Genomic DNA, 20,702 nt, shown 5'->3' with positions numbered 1-20,702 from the left:
GTCTGCTTTTCAAGTCAATTATTAATAAATGTTAAAAACGTCTTGAAGATATTGGTCCTGTTCTACTTCTTGGCCTTGGTGGTGGTTTTACAAGAATGTCACCTTATGATGAAAATTCACCAACCTGAGCATCAGTGAGCTGCCACATTCTTCCAACAAAAACTCAGATAATCCAGGCCCAGGGACCTGTTTTCATGAGTAAAATTGGATTAGAACGCAGCCCCCAGCTGTTTTGTGCACTGTCTGTGGCTACAAACCTTGGTTCTCTGTAGGAAAATTCTGCAGATTCCTGTGTGCGCTGCTCACTAAACACTGAACTTGATGTGGACACATGTTGCATCTTTCTGTTTGTGTTTTTCTTAGCCAGACATGCAAACAAGCTTGCCGGCTTTAGGAACACACTGATGATGATAGGAAGAGAAAGAGCTTCATGGTACCAAAATGTGTTCATCACAGAACGTACTTATCCAATCTGATGACTACACAGGTCAGGAAATCCAGAGAAATAGACAAACCCACTGGCTGCGACACCACGATGCCTGAGACAGACTCAGCTGTGATTTGGACTCAGCATTCCCTGTTAGCCCAAGCAAAACCGGCAACACATGCGAACAAAAGTGCCCAATGACAGCAGACCAAGCAAAGCTTCGACAGACCTTCTGCATGGTCTGGAGGGCACCGAAGCCCCACGCACACACCTGAAAACCGGCCATTGTTGTTTATTAAAAAAAAAGAAAGAAAAGAAAACTTTAGGGGCTATGCAGTGACAACAGGCATGTGGCACTGGGTCATGTCCTCTGCTCCATTTCCCATCCACCTCCCTGCTTATGGCCTGGGAAACAGTGGAGGACAACCCAAGTCCTTGGGACCCTGCACCCACATGGGAAACCTAGAAGAAGCTCATGGCTCCTGGTTTCAGATCAGCTTAGTCACAGCTTTTGCAGCCAATTGGGGAGTGAACCAGCAGATGGAAAATCTTTCTCTATCTTGTCTCTGTAAAATCTGCTTTTCAAATAGAAATAAATTATCCTAATTTTAAAAAAGAAAGAAACTTCATGTGGTTTTTTTTCTCCTGTAAAAACAAAACAGAACTCACTTTTGTGCTCTGATGGATAAAACCCTCTCAGGAGCTTCCCTTTCACCAAGTGCCATGTGGCACTGCCCATTCCCAGCTGGGCTGGCTGGCAGAGACCTGGACAAGCCAGGCAGAGACCCCCAGGAGGGTTCTCAGATCACGGCTCCATCACAATGACCTACTTGGGACTGGAACAACACTGTCGAGTCTAACAGTGTTTTATGGGTCATAAATACTGCACAGATGTTCCTTATTTACACTGATTCAGGAGATTATTATTGCAACATTACCATGCTAATATGGTGATCCCTGCCATTGCAACTGGAGGGCAGGAAGCAGGCAGATGTAATTAAACAAGCGTGGCACACATTGTATGGGGTTTGTTCAACAAAACAAAACAAAATCACAAACCAAAACCATTGCCTCTCACACAGTTTTATTCTACAACTGGCACTTGATGGCAAGAGTGAAATTTCTCCCAAAACATGTTAGAACAGGACAACAGCCATGGTAACAAATGCAGTCACGTCAGCATTGAATATGTGTGTTTTGACATGCTTTTTGCGTAAGTATTAACTTACTCAATCCTCAAACCCGTGAGAGGGAATCTCATCATCACATCCCTTTAACAGGGGAGCAAACTGAGGTACAGCAAGGCTAAACAACTGTCTAGGCTCAGAACTCTTTGATGGGCAGAGCTAGGGCCTGACTCCAAAGCCACTGTTCTGTTAAAAACCACATAGCAAGCAACAGACAACAGTGACTTCTTTCTGCACACCCATAAGCTACCTGTGCAGTCCCGCTGTGTTGCTGAAGCACACAACCAGCAACGCCGCAAGACCTCCTCCGGGGCCTCTGGCAAACATGACATCCCCTCCCTGCAGAGGACTGGAGGCCCCTATGGGCCCTCACTCCAGGACAGCAGGGAGCCAAGCCTTTGGTACACAGCCTGGGACCATCTCTCTCCTCCTCCACTACTGCAGTCAGCCTTCCACAGCTCCAACTCTACCAAGGGGCTTGGTGTGCTGGGTATGGGATCTACACCTCCTCCCTCCACCCCCAGCAGCTTTCCTATCTCCTTCCCTGGCTCAAGACCCCTAAGCCAAGCACCTGTGCCTGCTGGAAACCCTCCTTAGTTCCTCCAGCCAAGTGAATGACCCCCAGGCTCCCCCTCCCCACCCAGCAACATCTCTTCATGGTCACGGCCCACGTGCCTATCCGTGTCCCCAGACCAGACAGCTAGCTCTCTGAGAACAAGACTGGTCGTTCAGGTCTCCCCTGCCTTTGCAGCCCAGTGCAAAGGCAAACCTTAGCCAGCCACAGGAACTGACAGGGAGGGATACAGAAGCCTATCTTTTGACAGTGACAAGGATTCTCTGCCAGGAAACCCAGCAATTCTTACAAAGATGTGCCCTGGAGCAGGCGGCATGCACTTCACAGTGCCTCAGTCTGCAACATCAACAGGGTGACTAACCTGGGGCTCAACAGAGGGCTTGCTTTGTGAGGACACTCACATGCTCCCTCCGTCTCTGGTCACAGCACAGTGGTTGGGATGTCTGTATGGTGCAACCACGAGGTGGGCAGGCTGCACAAGCGTGGCAGTGGCTAGTTCTTTCATGTTGTGTGGACATTTCTATGACTGTAGCACCAGGCCGGTGTCCTTGGGTGAAAAGCACCTCTATCTCCAGGGGATCCCTGTAACTCCCAAAAGGGAAATTCATCCAGTCCTCAACCGGCTGTGAGAAACTGCATCACTAAAACTGAGCTGTAAACTTGCAACATAGAGATCCTTAGCTGCCCTTCAGAGTGAAAGAAAAGCAGTTGGATTACAGCATGAATTTTCCAATTTTTAACCTCTCAGTGCCACACACTATACTCCTGATTAGTCAGGATTATTTACATTTTAAAATAAATAACAAAATAACTTAATTTTAACATGTATCATCTTTAATTCTATTATCTCGACTTACCAAAAATGACATTTTGCATGAAAATGATATTTTGCATGAAGAAGAAAATAGGCCTGGTTCTGGGGCAAGGGTCTCTAACACACACACGCACACACACACACACACACACACACACACACAGAGCAGAGGCTCGACACCGATTTTTTGTTCATGTACACAGTCTGTCACTATGCCCAATGCAACCAGCATGTGCCAGGCTCTTTCAAGGTGATGAGGGAGATAGAACTGCTTCTTCCAAGGCTTTACATGTAAGTGTGGGTGACAACTAAGTCAGACTTTGGAGCCAGCGTTGGATCTAGTGATTAAGGCACCCAGGTTCAAGACCAGCTTCAGGCTCTGGACTCCAGCTTCTCACACATTCAGACCTTGGGTAGTAGTAGTAATGGCTCAAGTACTGGGTCATGCCAGCCACCTGAAAGCCCCAAATTGCATTCTAAGCTCCTGGCTTTGCCTCATTGCTTGGAGAGTGAACCAACGGATGGGAGCACAACACACACTCTCTGCCTCCCTCCCTCCCTCTCTTATCCACATACTCTCTCCCCAACCCTTCCTCTGTCACACCCTGTCTCCCTCTCCTTCCCTTTCCCTCTCACTCCTCTCTCTCTCTCTCTCTCTCTCTCTCTCTCTCTCTCTCTCCCTCTCTGATAAATAACCAGTAATTTTTAAATAGTTTCAACTGATATTTAATTCTTTTAAAAGTAATTAAGTACTTTGAGATAGCTGATGCCACTAATCTACCAACACACTGAAGTGTGTGAGGGAGAGAGATCAGAGCTGAAGTTTGAAGAGAAGCAGTATCCCAGGTACAGAGAAGAGCAAGAGCCAAGGCCTGGAAGCAGTCAGAGGTTCTGACTGTGGGTGAAAAGACAGCATCAGTGCAAAATGGAGGCATCAACAACCCTTTTCTATAGCAGATGCTTTAGCCTGGTAGGGCATATAGTTTCCATTGCAACTAAATTCCACCAGTATGGCGTGAAAGCATCCACAGAAACGATTAGGCAAGCCTGTATCCCAATGCAACAATTGTTTTAGAGATGCCGAGGTCCAAATTTCTTATCAATTGCCAGAACTATAAAACATACTTCCTCTGATTATCAACTATGGGAAGACAAGAAAACCATTCTTAGTGCCCAGGCCATGCAGAACCAGGCAGCAGCCCAGACTAGCCCTACAGGATACCATTTGCCATCACTTAGGCTACATTCAGTTGAATAACTGGGCAGCGTAAAGGCAGACAGGAGGTGGCATCGGCAGCTAAATCTTGCAGTCAGAAAACGGTGGTGTGGAACTGCCGCTTTATTTATTCTAAGCACAAGAGGAGCAATTTCAAACAGGGGAGGGCCACAGTCTGATTTATGCCTTTAAAAAATTACTTTGGCAGTAGTGTAGCAATTCTGATGGTGTCATCAACTTCCTGGAAAAAATGTGTCAATAGGGAGCAGAACACTGTCCTCTTGATTAAACAGTCTGGGACAAACCGCCTTCCCAACAAAAGCTCTGAGGATACCCAGCAACCTCTCCCCGCATGCGAATCACTGATGGGTTTTTTATTGTTCTTTAATGTGGATTCTCAGCCCACACTCTCAAAGATTTCCCCATTTGCTTCCTACACCGCACATGGCCTTGGAGGTATTAGAAGAAGCTTACCCAACATATCATGTATGTTCTTTCATCTGATTTCCATGCACAGTTGAAATTATATGTCCCGTCACTAATGGAAACTGAATAATCTAGGGAACACTCTGTGCCATGGACAGTGCCTGTCTCTGACTTTAACATATTGCCATGAGTACTGGTATTTTTACATTTTGATTTTCCACTCGTTTCTGTAAAGAAAAAAATCCTATCAAGCTGAACAGACGTGGTAGGTGAGAAAAACTGGCCTTGTGGGCAAACAGTAGAGTGTAACCGTGTCAGCTAGTTTTGTAAAGACCAAACTCAACACTGAGAGCATGAATGAATAATGAAGAGAACTGCACATTTTTCTACCTAATTCTGCCTTTCATGAGAGAAATGGTTGTCAAAGCACTTGGCCCTTTGAGGCTTCACTGGGTTCCCCCTGGACACCCCTCTTGAGTCCTCCACAGCTATAGCTTGACCTCCCCACCTACTCTTGAACAGCCCCTGACACTTTACCTTAGAGGAAGTGCCACCATGTTCATCCAGCCCCCCAAAAAAACTTTACTCTTGACATTCTCTGACCTCTTCAAAAAAACTAAAATCCTTATGATCTCGGGCAAGATCCAGGCTTGTTTCTGAATCCTGGTTCCTTCACATGTAATAGAAACAGATGATGGTTGTGTGTCAGGGTTATCATGACAGTGAAAGGAAACCCCTCATTTCAGGCCTGGACAAGCATTTGACATGTCAACCAAGGCGCACACATAACCAAACCAATTCTACCAAAATTGTCCATCTTCTTCCTTCCACCTCTTAGTTCAATGGAAACACTTGCCATACCAACAGAAATGAAGCATTTTGTGGTAAAGCTTTAAAACACCAAAACTTTAAAAAAAAATAATGAATAAAAACAGGAATTTGAGATATAGGTCTATGGGGGAAATCTCAAAGATAGTCGTCAATGACCTCTACCTCCAAATACTCACACCCTTATGCCACCCTTGAGAGTGGGCTGAGCTAGTGACTCCTCCAACCCACAAAACATGGTGACAGTGATGGGATGGAATCTCTGTGACTGTCTTGCTGCACGTTACACAGAGGTACAGGCCACTGTGCTAGACAGGCCAAGGATGACCTCAACCCCCAAGGAACAAAGGGGCTCAATCCTCACCCTACAAGGTAATTTACAGGATCTGATCTGTCACTCCGATTTTAATTTGCCAAGCCACTTTCCCCCAGAAGTATCCTGCTGTCACTTTCTATAGAAAATTTCAAAGAACAGATTAAAGGCTCGTTTCTTCTAAAGAACCACTATACTACACGAAACCAGTCCCAATCCACTGCCTCCAAGAAAGGGACGTTAACTGCCAAATCTTCCTCGGTGAAGCAGGTGACAAAGAACAGCATCAAACCACACCATAGTCACCCTTGAGTGTAGGAAGAAGAGAACATGACAACACCTGGCCTGGCCTGCCGCACATTAGGGGTGTGCTTAGATGGTTCCAGGCCCTGGAATCATTTGGATCAGATCATGAGGCAGGAGGCCTCCATAGCTGGGGGAGCCCCTAGTGGTTAACTGTCTCACGATTTGCTATCAAAACCTCTATTCCACAACAACCTCCTAAGAAAGTTTGACTTTACAATATCAGAGATTTGTAGGTAGCTAAGTTTTATGCTCTAATTCAAATTACTACTCCAAATGCTTAAATCCAAAGTTCATTAGCCTGGAAGAATCATGTCCAATGCTGTAGTCAATACCTTTAAGACCTATGTGTGTGCAATGCAATGAGAGGATATACATAAAAATATAACTGCATAAAGCCACATAAAAACTCAATCACTGGAATTAAAGAAGACAACTTAGCCTTTTCATACAACTCAGCATTATCAATAAAAAGACCAACTACTGGACAGGGAGCTCAACCCTCTTTTTCTCTGCTGACATTACAGCTGCCATGTCTGAGACTACATCCTCCACCAGGCAATAAGCTAGCGCATCCAGGGCAAAGCATGCCCTCACTGACCATGTACCCAGCAGCTCCAGCTACTGAGTGTACTGGGATTTCACTGCAGCTTCTTGAAGCCTTCCTTTCTCTCGCATAGCAGTCAGACCTTCACTCCTTTTATTTACCACCCCTGTGAACATGTCTCCCTGGAAGAGCCTGTCTGCCTCCTTCTAAATCTTTCAAAGCCTAGAAATCATATAAAATTGGTGAGAAGTCTCCTAAAACTTTTGGTAACGTAAGAGCTCCCAGTTGCTGGGGGAGGGGAAGGCAGACAGGCCATGTGCATGCTTAGATTCATCTAGAAGCTCAGAGCTCTTACAGTTTTCTCTAGGCTCTGCAATGTGCATTACAAAGCGAACTTTTTCAGTAGCAGTGTTTGGATAAGAGTTCTTTATGCAGCACCTCATGTATAGCTTTATTTATATAAGCTCTCACTAGTGCCCACTAATAGATGTAGACAGGCATGTGCATGATACACAACAGCAGTGAGACCAAAGATGTATTAGATAACACAGAGGAAAATGCTATTTAAGAATGGTATTCTTAACTGTCAGTAATCAATGGAAAAGGTCAGTGGGGAGACAGTTGGTTCCTTCAGAAAAGCAGATAGCTTCATAGTTGTCTCTGTCTTGAAACCAGATTCCCACAACAAAATCAGTGGTGTTCAACACAGATGCACCCCACAAACTCAAAGGCAGCCCCAACTAATGGTACAAGCCTCAACCTCTCAGCTGTAAAACTGGAATCAAAATCATGTGACTTAAATAAACTCCATAAACTACAATCAGCCAAAAAAGTGTTTTCCTAAAGTGCTGTGCACAAGACCATCAACTGGGATGAACTTCCAGCTATAAGGAGCCCAGAGCTGGAGTCAGAGTCATTTCTATCCAGGAGCTTGACTTCTGCCCTGAGACAAATGAGAGTTCACCCCAGGGGACTACCCCTTGTAAGTCTGGAAGAGTGGAGACTCCATGGGGATACTTTCTTAGAAAGAATGGCCCCCTCTTCCAGACCCCTTATTACCGTAAAGATCTTCTACCTTCCACATCTCCCAGTGGTTAGGAATTTGGACTGTGGAAGGAGTCAAGCGTGGCTGTGGCCAAGCCATGTGAACCTCCAGGGAATCATTTTTCGTCCTGGCTTATATGGCAGTGCTAGGTCTGCCTCCTGGGATCACCAGGAAAATTAAAAGGAGCCTCAGGCTTTCCCTGCAGCCAAGAAATCTCTAGGGCTTCATTTTCTCCTTAGTTAAGAATTCAGCAAAGCAGGTGGCACAGTAAAGCAGAGAGAGCAAGTCCTGGCTGGCAGCACAGATTCTAGCCTGGACTGCTGGGGCACTCACTCACTGTGCGCCCTTGAGTTCATCACTTAACCACTCCGATGCTCAGGTCTGATAATGGTGGTGCTCTACACACTTGATTACTGACAATTAGGAAAGGATCTGCCTGTCTCTATGTTCCTGAAGTATGCAACAGTGTGAGTGTTCCCTATTTGGTAGTCATTCCACTCCTGTCTGTATTCCCCCGGTGCTCAATTTGGCTCCTTCATGCTAGGCAGACTCACCCTGGTACTCCTGTAATTTTCATAGCTTTTGTTTCTAGTCGCCATCGTCCCCTCATCATCCAGCATCTCGCCCAGTGGTTTGTCACCTCCTCATAGGCTGTGTTTTCCATTCCAGCAGGAGCCAAGTGCTCTTCTCCCTCTAGTTCCTTGGCATCCCAGGAGAGTGAGTCTCAGCCGTCGTACTGGGGTCTGGACGGTTCTAACAGTTGGAAGCACACAGGTTCAGTTTCATCACACAATTTATGCCTTGGCCAAACAATGGATGGCATCAGAAAAACAAAACTGATCTACTGGAAGAAAGGACAGATCCTTAATACACAAAGCCTCACCAAGGATCTCAGGTAATCTGATACTCAGGAGATCAAAAATTCTAAAGTCAGAGACATGGAGTGCCATCCTTTAAGATGTGGGGTCATTTCACAGATGGGAAGACAGTGCCTAGGAGTCCAGAATCTCCATAAACACGGAAAAGATTGTTCAGCCTTGTATCTTTGTGCTGAAAGTACTTTTCTGAAGCCTCAAGAGAAAGCAAGGGCAAAGCCCATCCTGGGAGGGTTCAGTGATCTTCCTCCAGGTGGGGAGTGGGTACAAGGAAACTCCTTCCTTGGGCTCCACGAGCCAGAGGGACTATGCAGGAGAATGACACTGAAGGCCCCTCCAGCACAGCCCCAAGAACTACTGCTCAGATGTCTGCCCAAGTCTGCAGCAGTTCACTTCCTTCCTGCCCAGATGCAGATGGCCTCCAACTCCAAAGATATCCTCAGTACAACTCTGAAATCAGCCTCCACAAAGAAACTCAATTTTTTTTAAAAAAAGACAGTTGAAGAAAAGCACCACATACACATACAGTGTTTTAAATCCCCACTACTGTGATGTTACCAACAAATCTAAAACTCCAAAGGTATCACATTTTAAGGAATAATTTAAGGGTAGAAATAATACAAAAAGAAGCGTAATTAACACCTCTGTTCTCTATCAAAAATTGCCAACTAATTTTAATAAAGTTTCTTGAAGTATACCCCCTTTTCAAAGGAAAGAGAATATTACAAATGAGGCCAAAACATTCCTTTTCCACCTTTCTAGCTGCATTCTTCCCAGGCCTATTCTAAGGAGTGCAGCCTTCTTTTCTTTTGCTTGCACTGACAAAAACATACAGTTTGATTACTGATACATGTTTGACTGTTACATTCCTAAAAGTGGCTGTTTTTCTTCCCACAGAAGAGGATATAGTCTTGCAGATGCTCAATTTGGTTCATGAACCAAAAGAGCAAGATATTTGTAAACATTCCTTAAATAGATGCTCAGATTATTGGCACAAGATTGTGCAAGATGCTGATATATAGATACACAGATGATAAACAGATACGTGCAATATCATTGTATCAGGCTTCTTCTGTGTACAAACTGGATGCAGCCAGTGCTGAGGATGGCAGAGCAACTACACACCCCATTAGTGAGCCAACTGGGGAGAAAAGATCAAACCAAGATCCATATTGGTCTTATAAAGTCATCTCACTTCCAGGATATCCTGTATATTCAGCTAAATAAATCAAGAACTTCTAAGAGTTTGGGAGCACACACAAGGTCTTTATAAGATTACCTACAACCCATCTGAAAGTATCTTTTTGATATCAAAGTGGGACAGGTATGACAAACACACCCTGGCCACCAAGTAGAATACTAACTAGGAATCAAGGAATTAAGCAGGCCTGAAGCACTAGAATTTTCAAAGAGCTAAGTCTGTAGGACTTCATCCACTGTTACTCTCCCTCCAACCACTAGGACCTACACATAATAAAAGAGGAATGAAGCCAAGGCAAAATGCCTGGAATCTTCCATGTAAGACAAACAATAGGCAGAACTAAGACTCTCCAAAAGAGCCGGCACAAACGTTTGTGCGCAAACGTTAAGTCAGAAATCTGCAGAATACAAAACAATGTTCCCAAAACACACATCTGAAAAGGAAACCTGAGATCAGGGAGGTGCAAGAATTCCTAGAACCCAAAGGGAGGGTCTCGGGAGTCAGCAACATTCCAGGGACAAATGGCAGCTGCTGAGGTTGGAGAGGGGAACAGACACTGGACACAGTTGCCGCCTCACGATGTCACCTCTCCAAAGAGCAGCAATGTGGAGATGATACACGCTTCATGCTCTACATGCCGGGACGGCAAAAGAATAACGGTAAGAAACCAATCTTCATCAACCCTCACTGCAAAAAGTGACCAATCAGAACTTCAGGACAATGGGTCCCCAGTTAGTTCAAAACCAAGAAACTCTTTTAAAATATGTGTACAGTTTTTTATAGGAAGCAGTGACCTTGGAACTCTGGAATTTACTCAAATTAATTGCACTCCTCCACCAAAAGTGGTGTTTACAGGGTCAGGGCCTCATTTCTACTTAAAACAGGCACCCTCTGAGAGCAAAGCATAAAGGACTTAAACCACATGGAAAATTCCTCATGGGTCCCCTAGTTCTTTAGCAAATCCACCTGAAATTGCCTCAACACAACGCAACCCAAGTGTGGAAGAGCAGGCCTCCACATCGGTCCAGGCTCCTTTGTTTGGGGGAAGATAAGCATCCTGGACCAGAGCCAGTGAAGACACAGGGAGAAAGCTGGCACTGAGCCTGGCTTCCCCAGGGCTACAGCCGCAACATGAGATGGTTCAGAATCTTGGCTTAAGATCTTGTTTTCTGAGCCAGAAACCACTCCTCCTCTTCCAATATTCATACTGCCCACAACTAAAGGGGAAAACATAAGACAAAAGGTGAAGAAATCATGAACGATCAGTAATGTCAGGCGGAGGGACGATTCACCAAACAAATAAACTAATGAACGGTTACAGCATCCAGAACTGTGGGTCTGTGAGGAGGAGCAGCACTGGGCACGGAAATGACTGTGAACACAGAGCTACTACGCAGAGCAGGGCAATCTCCTTGACCCAGGCCTATGAGGTACTGCTGTGCAGGTTCCACACAATCATATGCAGCACCCCTGGCCCACACACGTAGGAACATTATGTTTCTGCCTCTCATAACAGGAGGGGTGCTTGGCACCCAATCTTGTACAGGCTTGGCAGAGGTAAAGGGAACATTGGATTAAATGACAAACTGCTCAAATAACCAAGTGGAAGTCAAACATTTCCCCAAGGTGGCTGCCGGGTGAACTCCAGGTGTCCTTCCCCAGGCTGGCTTTGTAGAAAAGGCTCAACAGGACTTGGGGTTGGAGCCACTGTAAACTGGTGGTGTCTAAACTGGCACAGTCTAGACAGGCAGCACCATCCTCACCACTCCCTCCCTGAACATACAGTCCAACATCCCATCCCCATCAGGAAGTCCACCTAGATTTTGATAAGAGCTCCTTTCTTGGAGCCTGCTATGGAGCCCTACCATGGCCGTCTCCTCTGAGCCTCCATGTGTCAAAACTGAATCCCCAATCTATGTTATTGAGAGGGTAAAAATAGTTAGGAATAGAGATTTTTATTAAGACGGAGGCCCCATGACTGAATCCAAGAACTTTCTAACAAGAAAAACACATACACACTCATTTCTTGCCATATGGTTCCTCAAACAGCAAGCAGGAGGTCATCAACATAATCTCTTTTCTTTACAAAGCGAACCTGAGCTGGGTAATGAAAAACAGACTAATACAGTCTCCCCCTTACAACTATCCTCGAAAAATACTGTGGCCAAATTTCTGCCATGATGATGATACTACCATAATAGCAGTCAAAAGAATTAGATATGACCTGTTTTGACCTGTATAATAATTTTCATGTGTATATCACATCTTTTAATTACTGTAACTCATTAAATTCTGAGATTTTTATATGATGATAATGAAAAGACTCCAGAGGTGGTACAATCTGAGTAGGCTAAAAGATGCCCAGATAACATACATGCATTATGGGTGGGTGTGTATGCATGGTGGTGTGTGCAGGTATACTTGTGAGTGTAAGAGTGGCTGTAATGTGTATGTATGGCAGTATATACAGGTGTGTGTGCCTGTGTGGGTGTGCCTGATGTGTGTGTATGGGCATACGTGCAGGTGTATAGATGTGTGGGAGTGTGTTCATGTGTGAGTGTGTCTGATGTGTATGTACGGCAGTACATACAGGTTTGTGAGAGGGTGTGTGCATGTGTGGGTGTGTCTGTCCATGTGTATATGCAGACATGTATATGAGAATGCTTCTAGAAGAGTTCACATTTGACTTTGTGAACTGAGCAGAACTGATGGCCCTCCCTGGTGTGGGCAGACAACATCCACTCCACTGAGGGTCCAAGTAGAACAAGGGAATTCATTCTGTGCTCGAGCTGGCATCTCCTGGCACTGGACATCACTGCTCCTTAGCTTTTTTTTGAAATTTTCAGACTCAAGACCAGAATTGATGGCACTGCTCCTCACATTCTCAGGCCTTTCAACTTATAGTACTAGCTTTCCTGGATCTTCAAGTGACAAGAGATCATGAGATTTTTTTTGGCCTTCCAAACTGTGTGAGCCAATTCCCACAGTAAATGTCCTCTTTGTATTAACCTCCCCTATTACACCCAAGTGTATGTCCTATTGGTTCCTGTTTGTAACACAGAGCTCTTGTGGGATTCCTTCCCCGTGGAGCGTGGATTGGACCTGTGGGCCTACCTTTGACATAAAGAATTCACAGGGTGTCATCTTCAAAATTATGTTACCAAAATCTGAAATTTCATCTCACTCACACTATCTTCTGCCCTCTCCCTTGCTCACGCTGATGGGGAAGCCTTGTGACAAGCACCTGAGTGTGGTTTCTCCCCAGCAGCTCACCAGGAGCTGGGGCCCTCAAGGCAACGGCCCATGGGTAATGAGTCCTGCCAAACACCACGTGAGTGAGCTTGGAAGTAGATCTTTGCACACTAGAGCTGGGCTGGCTGCAGCCTTTGCGAAGCTCAAGGCCAGAGGACCCAACCAGACCCTTCATTCAAAGAAGATGATAACGTCCATAGGTTTGGGAGAGCAACTGGCTGCACAGCCGTAGATAACCAATGCTGTTCCCCTAGAATGAAACTCAGATTCCTTCTCTTTCCAGGAGTTGACATCAATAAACACTAATGCTGAGCCCATACACAGGAAAGCCTATTCTAAGACACTTAAAAAATAAAAAATGATGACATCAACTTCTACCCACGAGTAACTTAAGCACTGAGGAAGACAATGTGACAAAATTATCTTTAATTAGGACTTTTATTTTTCACAAGGTCTCATCCTCAACTAGCTTCACAAAACCAAAGAGATGAAACCATCACCAACGTGTGCTCTTGAGAGCATCTTTCCTTTCTATCCCTAACCTTACTCAGCACTACACCAACGGGCCAGCAAAAATGTGCCACCCAGATTGTGATGGCCTCTCAAAAAGGGATCAGAGCCCTTTAGTGGTCGACTACATGTCAGGAGCAGAACATCTAACAAGGAGCCTCAAAGTCTTTATTGTCACAGAACAACAGTTACTCTCTCAGAGATGAAAAAGGCTTGCAAATGGCTTACACAAGCTCTCACTAGCCCAACAGTGATCACTTGAGCAGACGACAACAACAACAAAAAAATAATTACAGTCAATTAAAGGAAGTCAAGACTATCCAAGGCCACTAATACATAATGATGACCTAACATCAAGCACTCCTGAGGAAAAGTCCTGCTTGTCGATGCGAATCCGCTCATTCATGCTCAGCTGCAGAGCTGAGCGTGTGATTCCTGCAGGATGAAGAAGGATTCACCCACTATCCAACAGAGAGGTACCAGGAAACCAGGTTTGTGATCTTCAGATAAAACAGCAGCAAGGCCAAGTCCAATGGGGCCTGAGAAGACAGGAACGTCCTGGCAAAGCAAGAGCCAGGGGGGCTGGTGGGGAGCTGTGGCTAGCACTTCTAAACCCTAGCAGGGATGTAGATGGCTGTGGATGGCAGAAAGCTTGGGGCTTGCAAATGTATCTTGAAGAGCAGCATGTGGGCCAACAGAATGAGACTCTTCCTGGGGTGGAAGGGAAGGGCAGGGGTGTGTGTGTGTGTGTGTGTGTGCCTGCATGCACACTCATTATGTGCATGGGGTAGGGAGGCAGCCTGCACAGAGCGGTTCTCTCCCCACTGGCAGCTCTTGAACTCGGCCCAAAATCAACAGGCCCAAAACTCTGGCATCTGCTCCTGGCCCGTGGAGTTCTGCTGGAATTTCTACAGTCTTGGCTTATCGGAAAAGAAATGTGAAGAGTGGTCCCATCTCCTCCACCCCTACACTCACTCTCACCGAAACTACCCTACCAAAACACTAGAGGCACAAAGCACTCAATTCTTCCAACATGACAGACATCCCCAAATTATTCCTTAAAAACACATCCTTTCAATCAGGGATACTCAGTGAACAAAACCAACCTAATTGCTCAGATCCTTGTCAGAACTTGATGGTCCTAAACTTTTGAATTTTTTTTTTTTTATGAAAAAGAGGAAAACACTGGTTCATGGATTTTAGTTCATAGCATAAAGAACCTAAAATGGACAGAAGGAGTGAGTGTCTCACAACCAACTGAAACAACCACCCAGCTGGGAAACTGGCAAGAGATAAGAGATATCCTGCCCAAGAACCTGATTGGTGCCAGAGGCTGAACTTGGCAAAGTGCAGGAATGCCCTCCAGTTCTTCCAATACCAGGGTACCAGTCTGTTCTCCCACATGCCAGCTGCTTCAGTTCTACCACAGCAACACAGCCCATCAGGACCCTGGGGGGCCGAGGCCTACTCTTCTGCTTACCCCAAGGCTCACTTTCCAAAAAAAGCAGTAGCATCGTTAACATTGCAGTCAGCGGAGACAAGCTATTCCATGATCCTTAGTGAGCTCAGTTATACGGTCATCACCATGCAGGGTATGCAAGTCCTTCCATCAACCCAAAATGCTCTCATGCCCACTTTCTACAAGCTGCCGCTCCCAGGTCCAGCCTCAGGCCACCACCAGTCTGCTTTCTGTCTCCACAGGTTTTTTCTGAAGAGTATATGTCATACGCCTTTTGCATCTGGCTTCTTTCACTCAGCATTTGAGTCGCCCAGTCACTCTTCACCGGGATGTCCCAATGAGCGGAGTCACCAGGGAATGACACGCAGATTGTTTTCATTTGGGGCTGTACTGAAGCCTGTTGCTATGAAAGGTTAGACCTGTCTTTCACTGGGCACGTGTTCTCACTTCTTTTGGGTAGACTCCTAGTTGTGCTGCAACTACTGGATCCTGCGACAAATACAGGTTTGACTTTTTCCAGAAACTGCCAAACAGCTTCCCAAAATGGCTTCAACATCTTTCAGCCCCTCTAGCACCCAATAAAAATCTCAAGTTGAATGTTTAGGAAACATGAAAGCCTATATGTCCTTTCCACTTACAGCCAGCAGGTGTGGGTGTGTCAAGCACACGTCAGCAGCCTCACTACCAGCGGGGAAACATGAAGTCTGCGCCAGTGCTGACATTTGGGGATACAACAGGTCCTAATGATCACCATTTCTCACTGGTGCCCTGTCCTTCTGCCACTCCACTTAACTGACACATGAATCCCCACTTTGCACAGTTGACTTCTGCTGGGCCTTTGGTGTCTCTGGCTAGAATCCTCCCTGCATCCTTGTATCTCCTTTTTGGTTCCTACAACTCTCACCAACACGTGATAAATACATAAAATGATTCCTCCCTCTCACCAGGAGATAGAAGTGTCTAGCAGAGCCACATCTCATGCTGAGTATCATGACTCCAAATGGTCACCCAGGCTCCTCTGGACACAACACTACTGACCACGAAGGTCTCTTTGGCTTTATGTGATTGTCCTTCATTCATTTAGGCACCGGTGCCTTTCTTCTGCTCCAAACCAGCCTGACTGCATTTACAAGATTTCAAGAGACACTCTGCTTCCTCTTATCTACACAGCGTCGGCTCTTAGGCCCAATCCTGTAATGTATTTGCAAACATTATTACACTTGTCGGACACAGTTTGTTTTCCATAATCTCCTTGCCTTTTTTATTTATTTGCTGCAATGCCGTGGCCCTCTGTTTTCTTGTTGTTTGCTTGTTTAGCAAGTGCAGAAGACGTTTCCTCCCTCAGCCTGAGTGCTGTCCACTTAATTTCTAGGTTAAGGATGAGTTGGGAATGGAGCAGGAGATGCAGGCTGCAAGAAGACAGTGAGGCGGGAGGGTGGTAGGTGCAAGAAAAAACAGATCCAAGAACTTGCTTGTTGCAACACAATCCTGTGTGGAGTTTTTCTATCACCCATAATTCAAAAGGTAAAATGTGCTGACAACTCTACTTTCCGTATCTAAACCCTTGAATGGTCAAATTTACGAGGGTCAACTGTTAGCAATTGTCAGCTAATACGTCTTTGTAAAAGCAGCTGCAGATAATCAAGTTTCCTAAAAAGAAGAAGCTGAAAACCATCAGTAAGCTAAGCCAGACCACCGTCAGCATAGCTTAACATCCGCGACTTCCCGTCTCAGATTCCGTGTAGGAAATCAGAGGTAAGTCACTGAGCAGGCTCACCTTGCGGGTGAAGTGCCTACGCAGCACCAGACAGCACTCTACTCCCTCTGCACACACCGTCTTTTTCAGTCTGCAGCAATCCAGTGAAGTAGCTATAATTATCCCCACTTTACAGATGAGAGGCTGGGGATCCACAAAGATGAATGACTTGCCCAAGCTGGCACAGCTAGTAGGAGGCAGAGGCGAGATTCAAACCGAGGACTTTGGACTCCAAAGCTCATACTCCTGCACTCTAAATAAGGCTACCTCCAGAGCTAAATCCCTCCAGCCCCTAGAGACTCAACCATTTCTTCATCATCATCAATAAATATTTATCAAGGGCCATGCCTACACAGCATCGCCCCTGTTTCCACAGCAACACGCTGCCAGAAAGCCATGAGAGAATCCCAAGCTTGAAAGACCGACGCGGTAACATCCTCTGCTCGCAGCTCTGAAGGGTGATGGCGACACTACAACAGGGGACGCTGTCTCAGCGGGCAGCCTGCCGCATGCAGGGGCTGTGCCAGGCACAAGCCAGGGGGAATGAAGTACAACAGAAAGACCGTGGGCTGTAACCCAAGGAGATGGGCTGGGTTTGCTGCGTGTTGCCAATTGTTGGAGGAACAGAATCCAAGACGGGTTTACACATTCATTGTTCTTTTATTAGGAGACAAATAAAGCCCTGCTGGACGGAGAGGAAGATTCCACCGCACTGTTAACTGCTCCCCAGACGTACCCAGCAGCAATGATCGAGTTAAATGACTGCATTGCTGCAATCTCAAGTCGGTCCCCTCCAAGATCCATTTACGCCCTCAATGTACAGGCTCTAAAACCCATCATACAGGCATTAACCGACCCCTTATCTGGCTAACTCTCTCCGTCTTCCCTCAGCCCTAATCATGTTTTGCCATCCTGCTAACAGGCTATTTTTAAACGTTATTTTTACCATCACCCCTTACACAAATCGTCACGGCTGCTGACACACACATTAGAGGAGGAGGAAATTGACTTTTGATGATAAGTTTCCACGCCTGACGTTTGGACACGGTGACCAATATGTTACAGCAAAACGCAGGCACCGGGATGGAAGCTTACAAATTGAAACTGCTTTCAAAGTAGGAATCTAAGATCAAAAGAAGGTGCAGAACACAACACTGTGTTTCAAAATAGGATCATTTACACAAACTCACCAAAAGTTTTTATAAGGATACTGGAAAGGGAATCAAGCTACCCTCACGCTCTATGCCGGATGTGGATTTCAGCGATTTCTGCATTTAGAAACAAAGCAAGCCGATAAGCCCATTTTAAAAAGTGAGTGTGCCCATTCCTGCATCTACACATACAGATGTTCATGAGAAAACCAAGGGGGGGAAATCGAATTTAAATGGTCTAGGTAGCATTAAGCCAGAAAGGAGAGAACAGATATATACAGAAAATCCCTATTCCTACAAACGCATCAGGCTTAGCATGCATCAAATTTCCAACACAAGCTAATCTCACTCCTTTAAGGAGCCCCGGGAACGAACGCAGCCAGTTGCTAAATATATGCTAAGGCAGGTTTGCAAAAGCCAGCCCAGTTCAGGTAGAATGGAAAGAAACATATGGTGTCTTAACAGTAGATTTCTTCCCAAACTGTTCTCCAGCATTGCTTTTCTTTCCCAAATGTGCCCAAGAGCAAACAAAGAAAAGGTGCTGGCTCCTCACACTTCTCTAAATGTTTTAACAAAAGGCTGCTGAATAAACACATTACTCATTTAAAAAATTGAAAAGAAGTTCTATTCCTGAGATGAAAGCAACTGGATTTGCATTTTAACCGTTGTGGGCGAGCGCCACCTGGCGGGAGCATCCGGAGGAGCGTGCGTTCAGCACTGGACAGCTGCCCGAGCCGCCACGGGTTTACCCAAGAGCCGCTTGAGGCCCGCGGTGGAACATTTCTGATTATGTTTTTGCCGCGAGAACGAGAATACTATTAGCGTGAGACCTGCCGGTCAGACCTTAAACGGTGGCAAAACTCTTGCGTGACGCATCAAGCCCAGGTCCCAGGTCCGCTGGGAGCACCCTCCCTTCCCAAACTATCTTGAGATCCGTGCCACAACTGTCCCTTCGCTCGCTTGCATCACCGCCGCCCAGACACAGACACAGGACACAGGGGGCCCGTACGCAGCCTCCGCTAAATGTCCAATTCTGGTGCATCACCAACGGAACGTCCCTGCTGAGAACAAACACACACCTCCCTCCTTCCCTCTTCTTTTTTTTCCCCCCTTTTCTTTCTTTCTGCGGGAAAATTACAGGGGCCCAGCTGTTGCTAAGTAGTCCACAGAGAACCTTCGCCCTAGCCCCACCTGCTCAGCCCAGCGTGGTCACTCCTAAGACAGTGGGGCCCCACAAACTTCAAAGTGAATGTAAACTTGAAAGTACACCTGTGCCAACTCCTCCCTCGTTGCCCTGCATCTTCCGCATCCTCTCTGCAAAGTCAAGATTGGAGGCTCAAGCAATGGGGCTCGGTCTAAGACCTCCGGGGCGGTGGTGGTCTTGTGCCCATGCCAGCATATGCTAGGAGCAGATCGGGGTACACGCCTCCCACTCTCCTCCATGACAGCCGCCTCTGCTCACCTCCCGCCCGTAGCCACACCCAGACAGGAGTCCCCCAAACTTTTCAAGAGCAGGCGGGCCCACAGGCCAAAGGCGCTCCACGAGAAGGGCCCTAACCCAGGCGCCCGTGTGTTCCAAATCTAACACTATGGGGCAGGATGCAGGCGTCGCTGACTTGGCCCCCAACACAAGTACCCCGGGAACCTTCGCGGCTGAAGGATGAGCTTAAAGGAACAACGCGAGTTGACAGTAAGCCTGGGGCTCCCTGCGTCCCTGAAGAGAGAAAGCCAAGTCGAGCCAGAGCCCTGGCAGTCTCGGCCTACCCGAGACAGGAGCTCCCCTCCGGAAGAAGCGCGCGGCCCAGGGCGCTGGCCGCTCCTCTCCGCGCCGCCCGCAAAGGCTCGGGCGGCGGATTCCGACAAGTGGGAGGCAGCGCGTGCAAATACTCGCAACAGCCGCGCAAAGTTACTCCAGCCCAGGGGGCCGGCGGGAAAGTAACGAGGGAACTTCACCAAATGCCGGCTGCGAGGGGCCGGGCGCGCCGGGTCACGGTTTCCCGCGCCTGGAGGCTGTGAATCGGGCTCGGGTCCCCGTCAGGACCCCCAGTCCGCGAGCCTGCCTAACTTTGTCCTCGGCGGGTCCCGCGCGCAGCCGGAAGCCCCGGGGAGGCTGTGGCGGGCGCACTCACCTGCGGCGCTCTGCGCCCGGGCTCCGGGCAGAGGCAGCAGCTGCAGCCGCAGAAGCAGACTGAGGGCGAGCGCGGCGAGGCTCGCCATCCGGGCGGCGGCGGGCGGCTCAGTCCCTTCCCGCGGGGGCCCGGGCCGGGACTGGAGCCGGCGCGGGGCGGCCCCGCATCGCCGGCGCGGCCGCGGCTTGTGCGCGCTGTTGGGCGCCCAGGCGGGCTCCGCTCGGGCTCCAGGAGCCGGCGCCGCTGCGCTCCGAGCTGAGGCGCGGCGCGAACTGAGGCGGGAGGCTGGGCGGGGGCGGGACGCGGGGGGCGGGGGGCGGTGTCCCCCGAGTCCTAACGCCGTCGCCGCCGCCGCCGCCAGGCCGCTCCGCCTCGGCCACGCACACACCCGTGCGCGTACGCCCGCGCCTTGCACACACGGGTTCCCCCGCGCACCCTCGCCGGGGCTGGCCGGTTCGGAGCCGCTCGCACACTGAGACGCGTACCCACATCGCCCTCGCATCCGCACAACCCGCGGGGTCCTCGCCTTTTCGCCCCGCGCCGCGCTACGCAGCCGAACATCGTCTGCCTTGCGGGGGCGCAGGTATGGGGGCGGTCGAGGCGGGCGGGGGGTGGGGGAGAAGACAGAGAGCTACGTTTGAATTCCGGGTGGGGGAACAGGTGGCTGGGGGCTAGAGGGAAAGGGAGTA

At 47.7% G+C, this 20,702-nt stretch overlaps 1 protein-coding gene across 1 annotated transcript in view; it reads right to left on the bottom strand.

Annotated features, from left to right (window-relative positions):
• PTPRT (protein tyrosine phosphatase receptor type T) overlaps positions 1 to 20,288 on the bottom strand; it is a 937,772-nt gene extending 917,484 nt beyond the window's left edge. Inside the window, exon 1 of the mRNA XM_058679424.1 lies at positions 20,014 to 20,288. Coding sequence (XP_058535407.1) covers positions 20,014 to 20,101 — 88 coding nt within the window. The 5' untranslated portion in view covers positions 20,102 to 20,288. The remainder of the gene's footprint in view (positions 1 to 20,013) is intronic.
• Between the last annotated feature and the right edge of the window lie 414 nt (positions 20,289 to 20,702).

Source organism: Ochotona princeps, chromosome 22 (assembly GCF_030435755.1).
Source record: "Ochotona princeps isolate mOchPri1 chromosome 22, mOchPri1.hap1, whole genome shotgun sequence".
Lineage (NCBI taxonomy): Eukaryota > Metazoa > Chordata > Mammalia > Lagomorpha > Ochotonidae > Ochotona > Ochotona princeps.
This window is presented reverse-complemented; position numbering and strand designations above follow the sequence as displayed.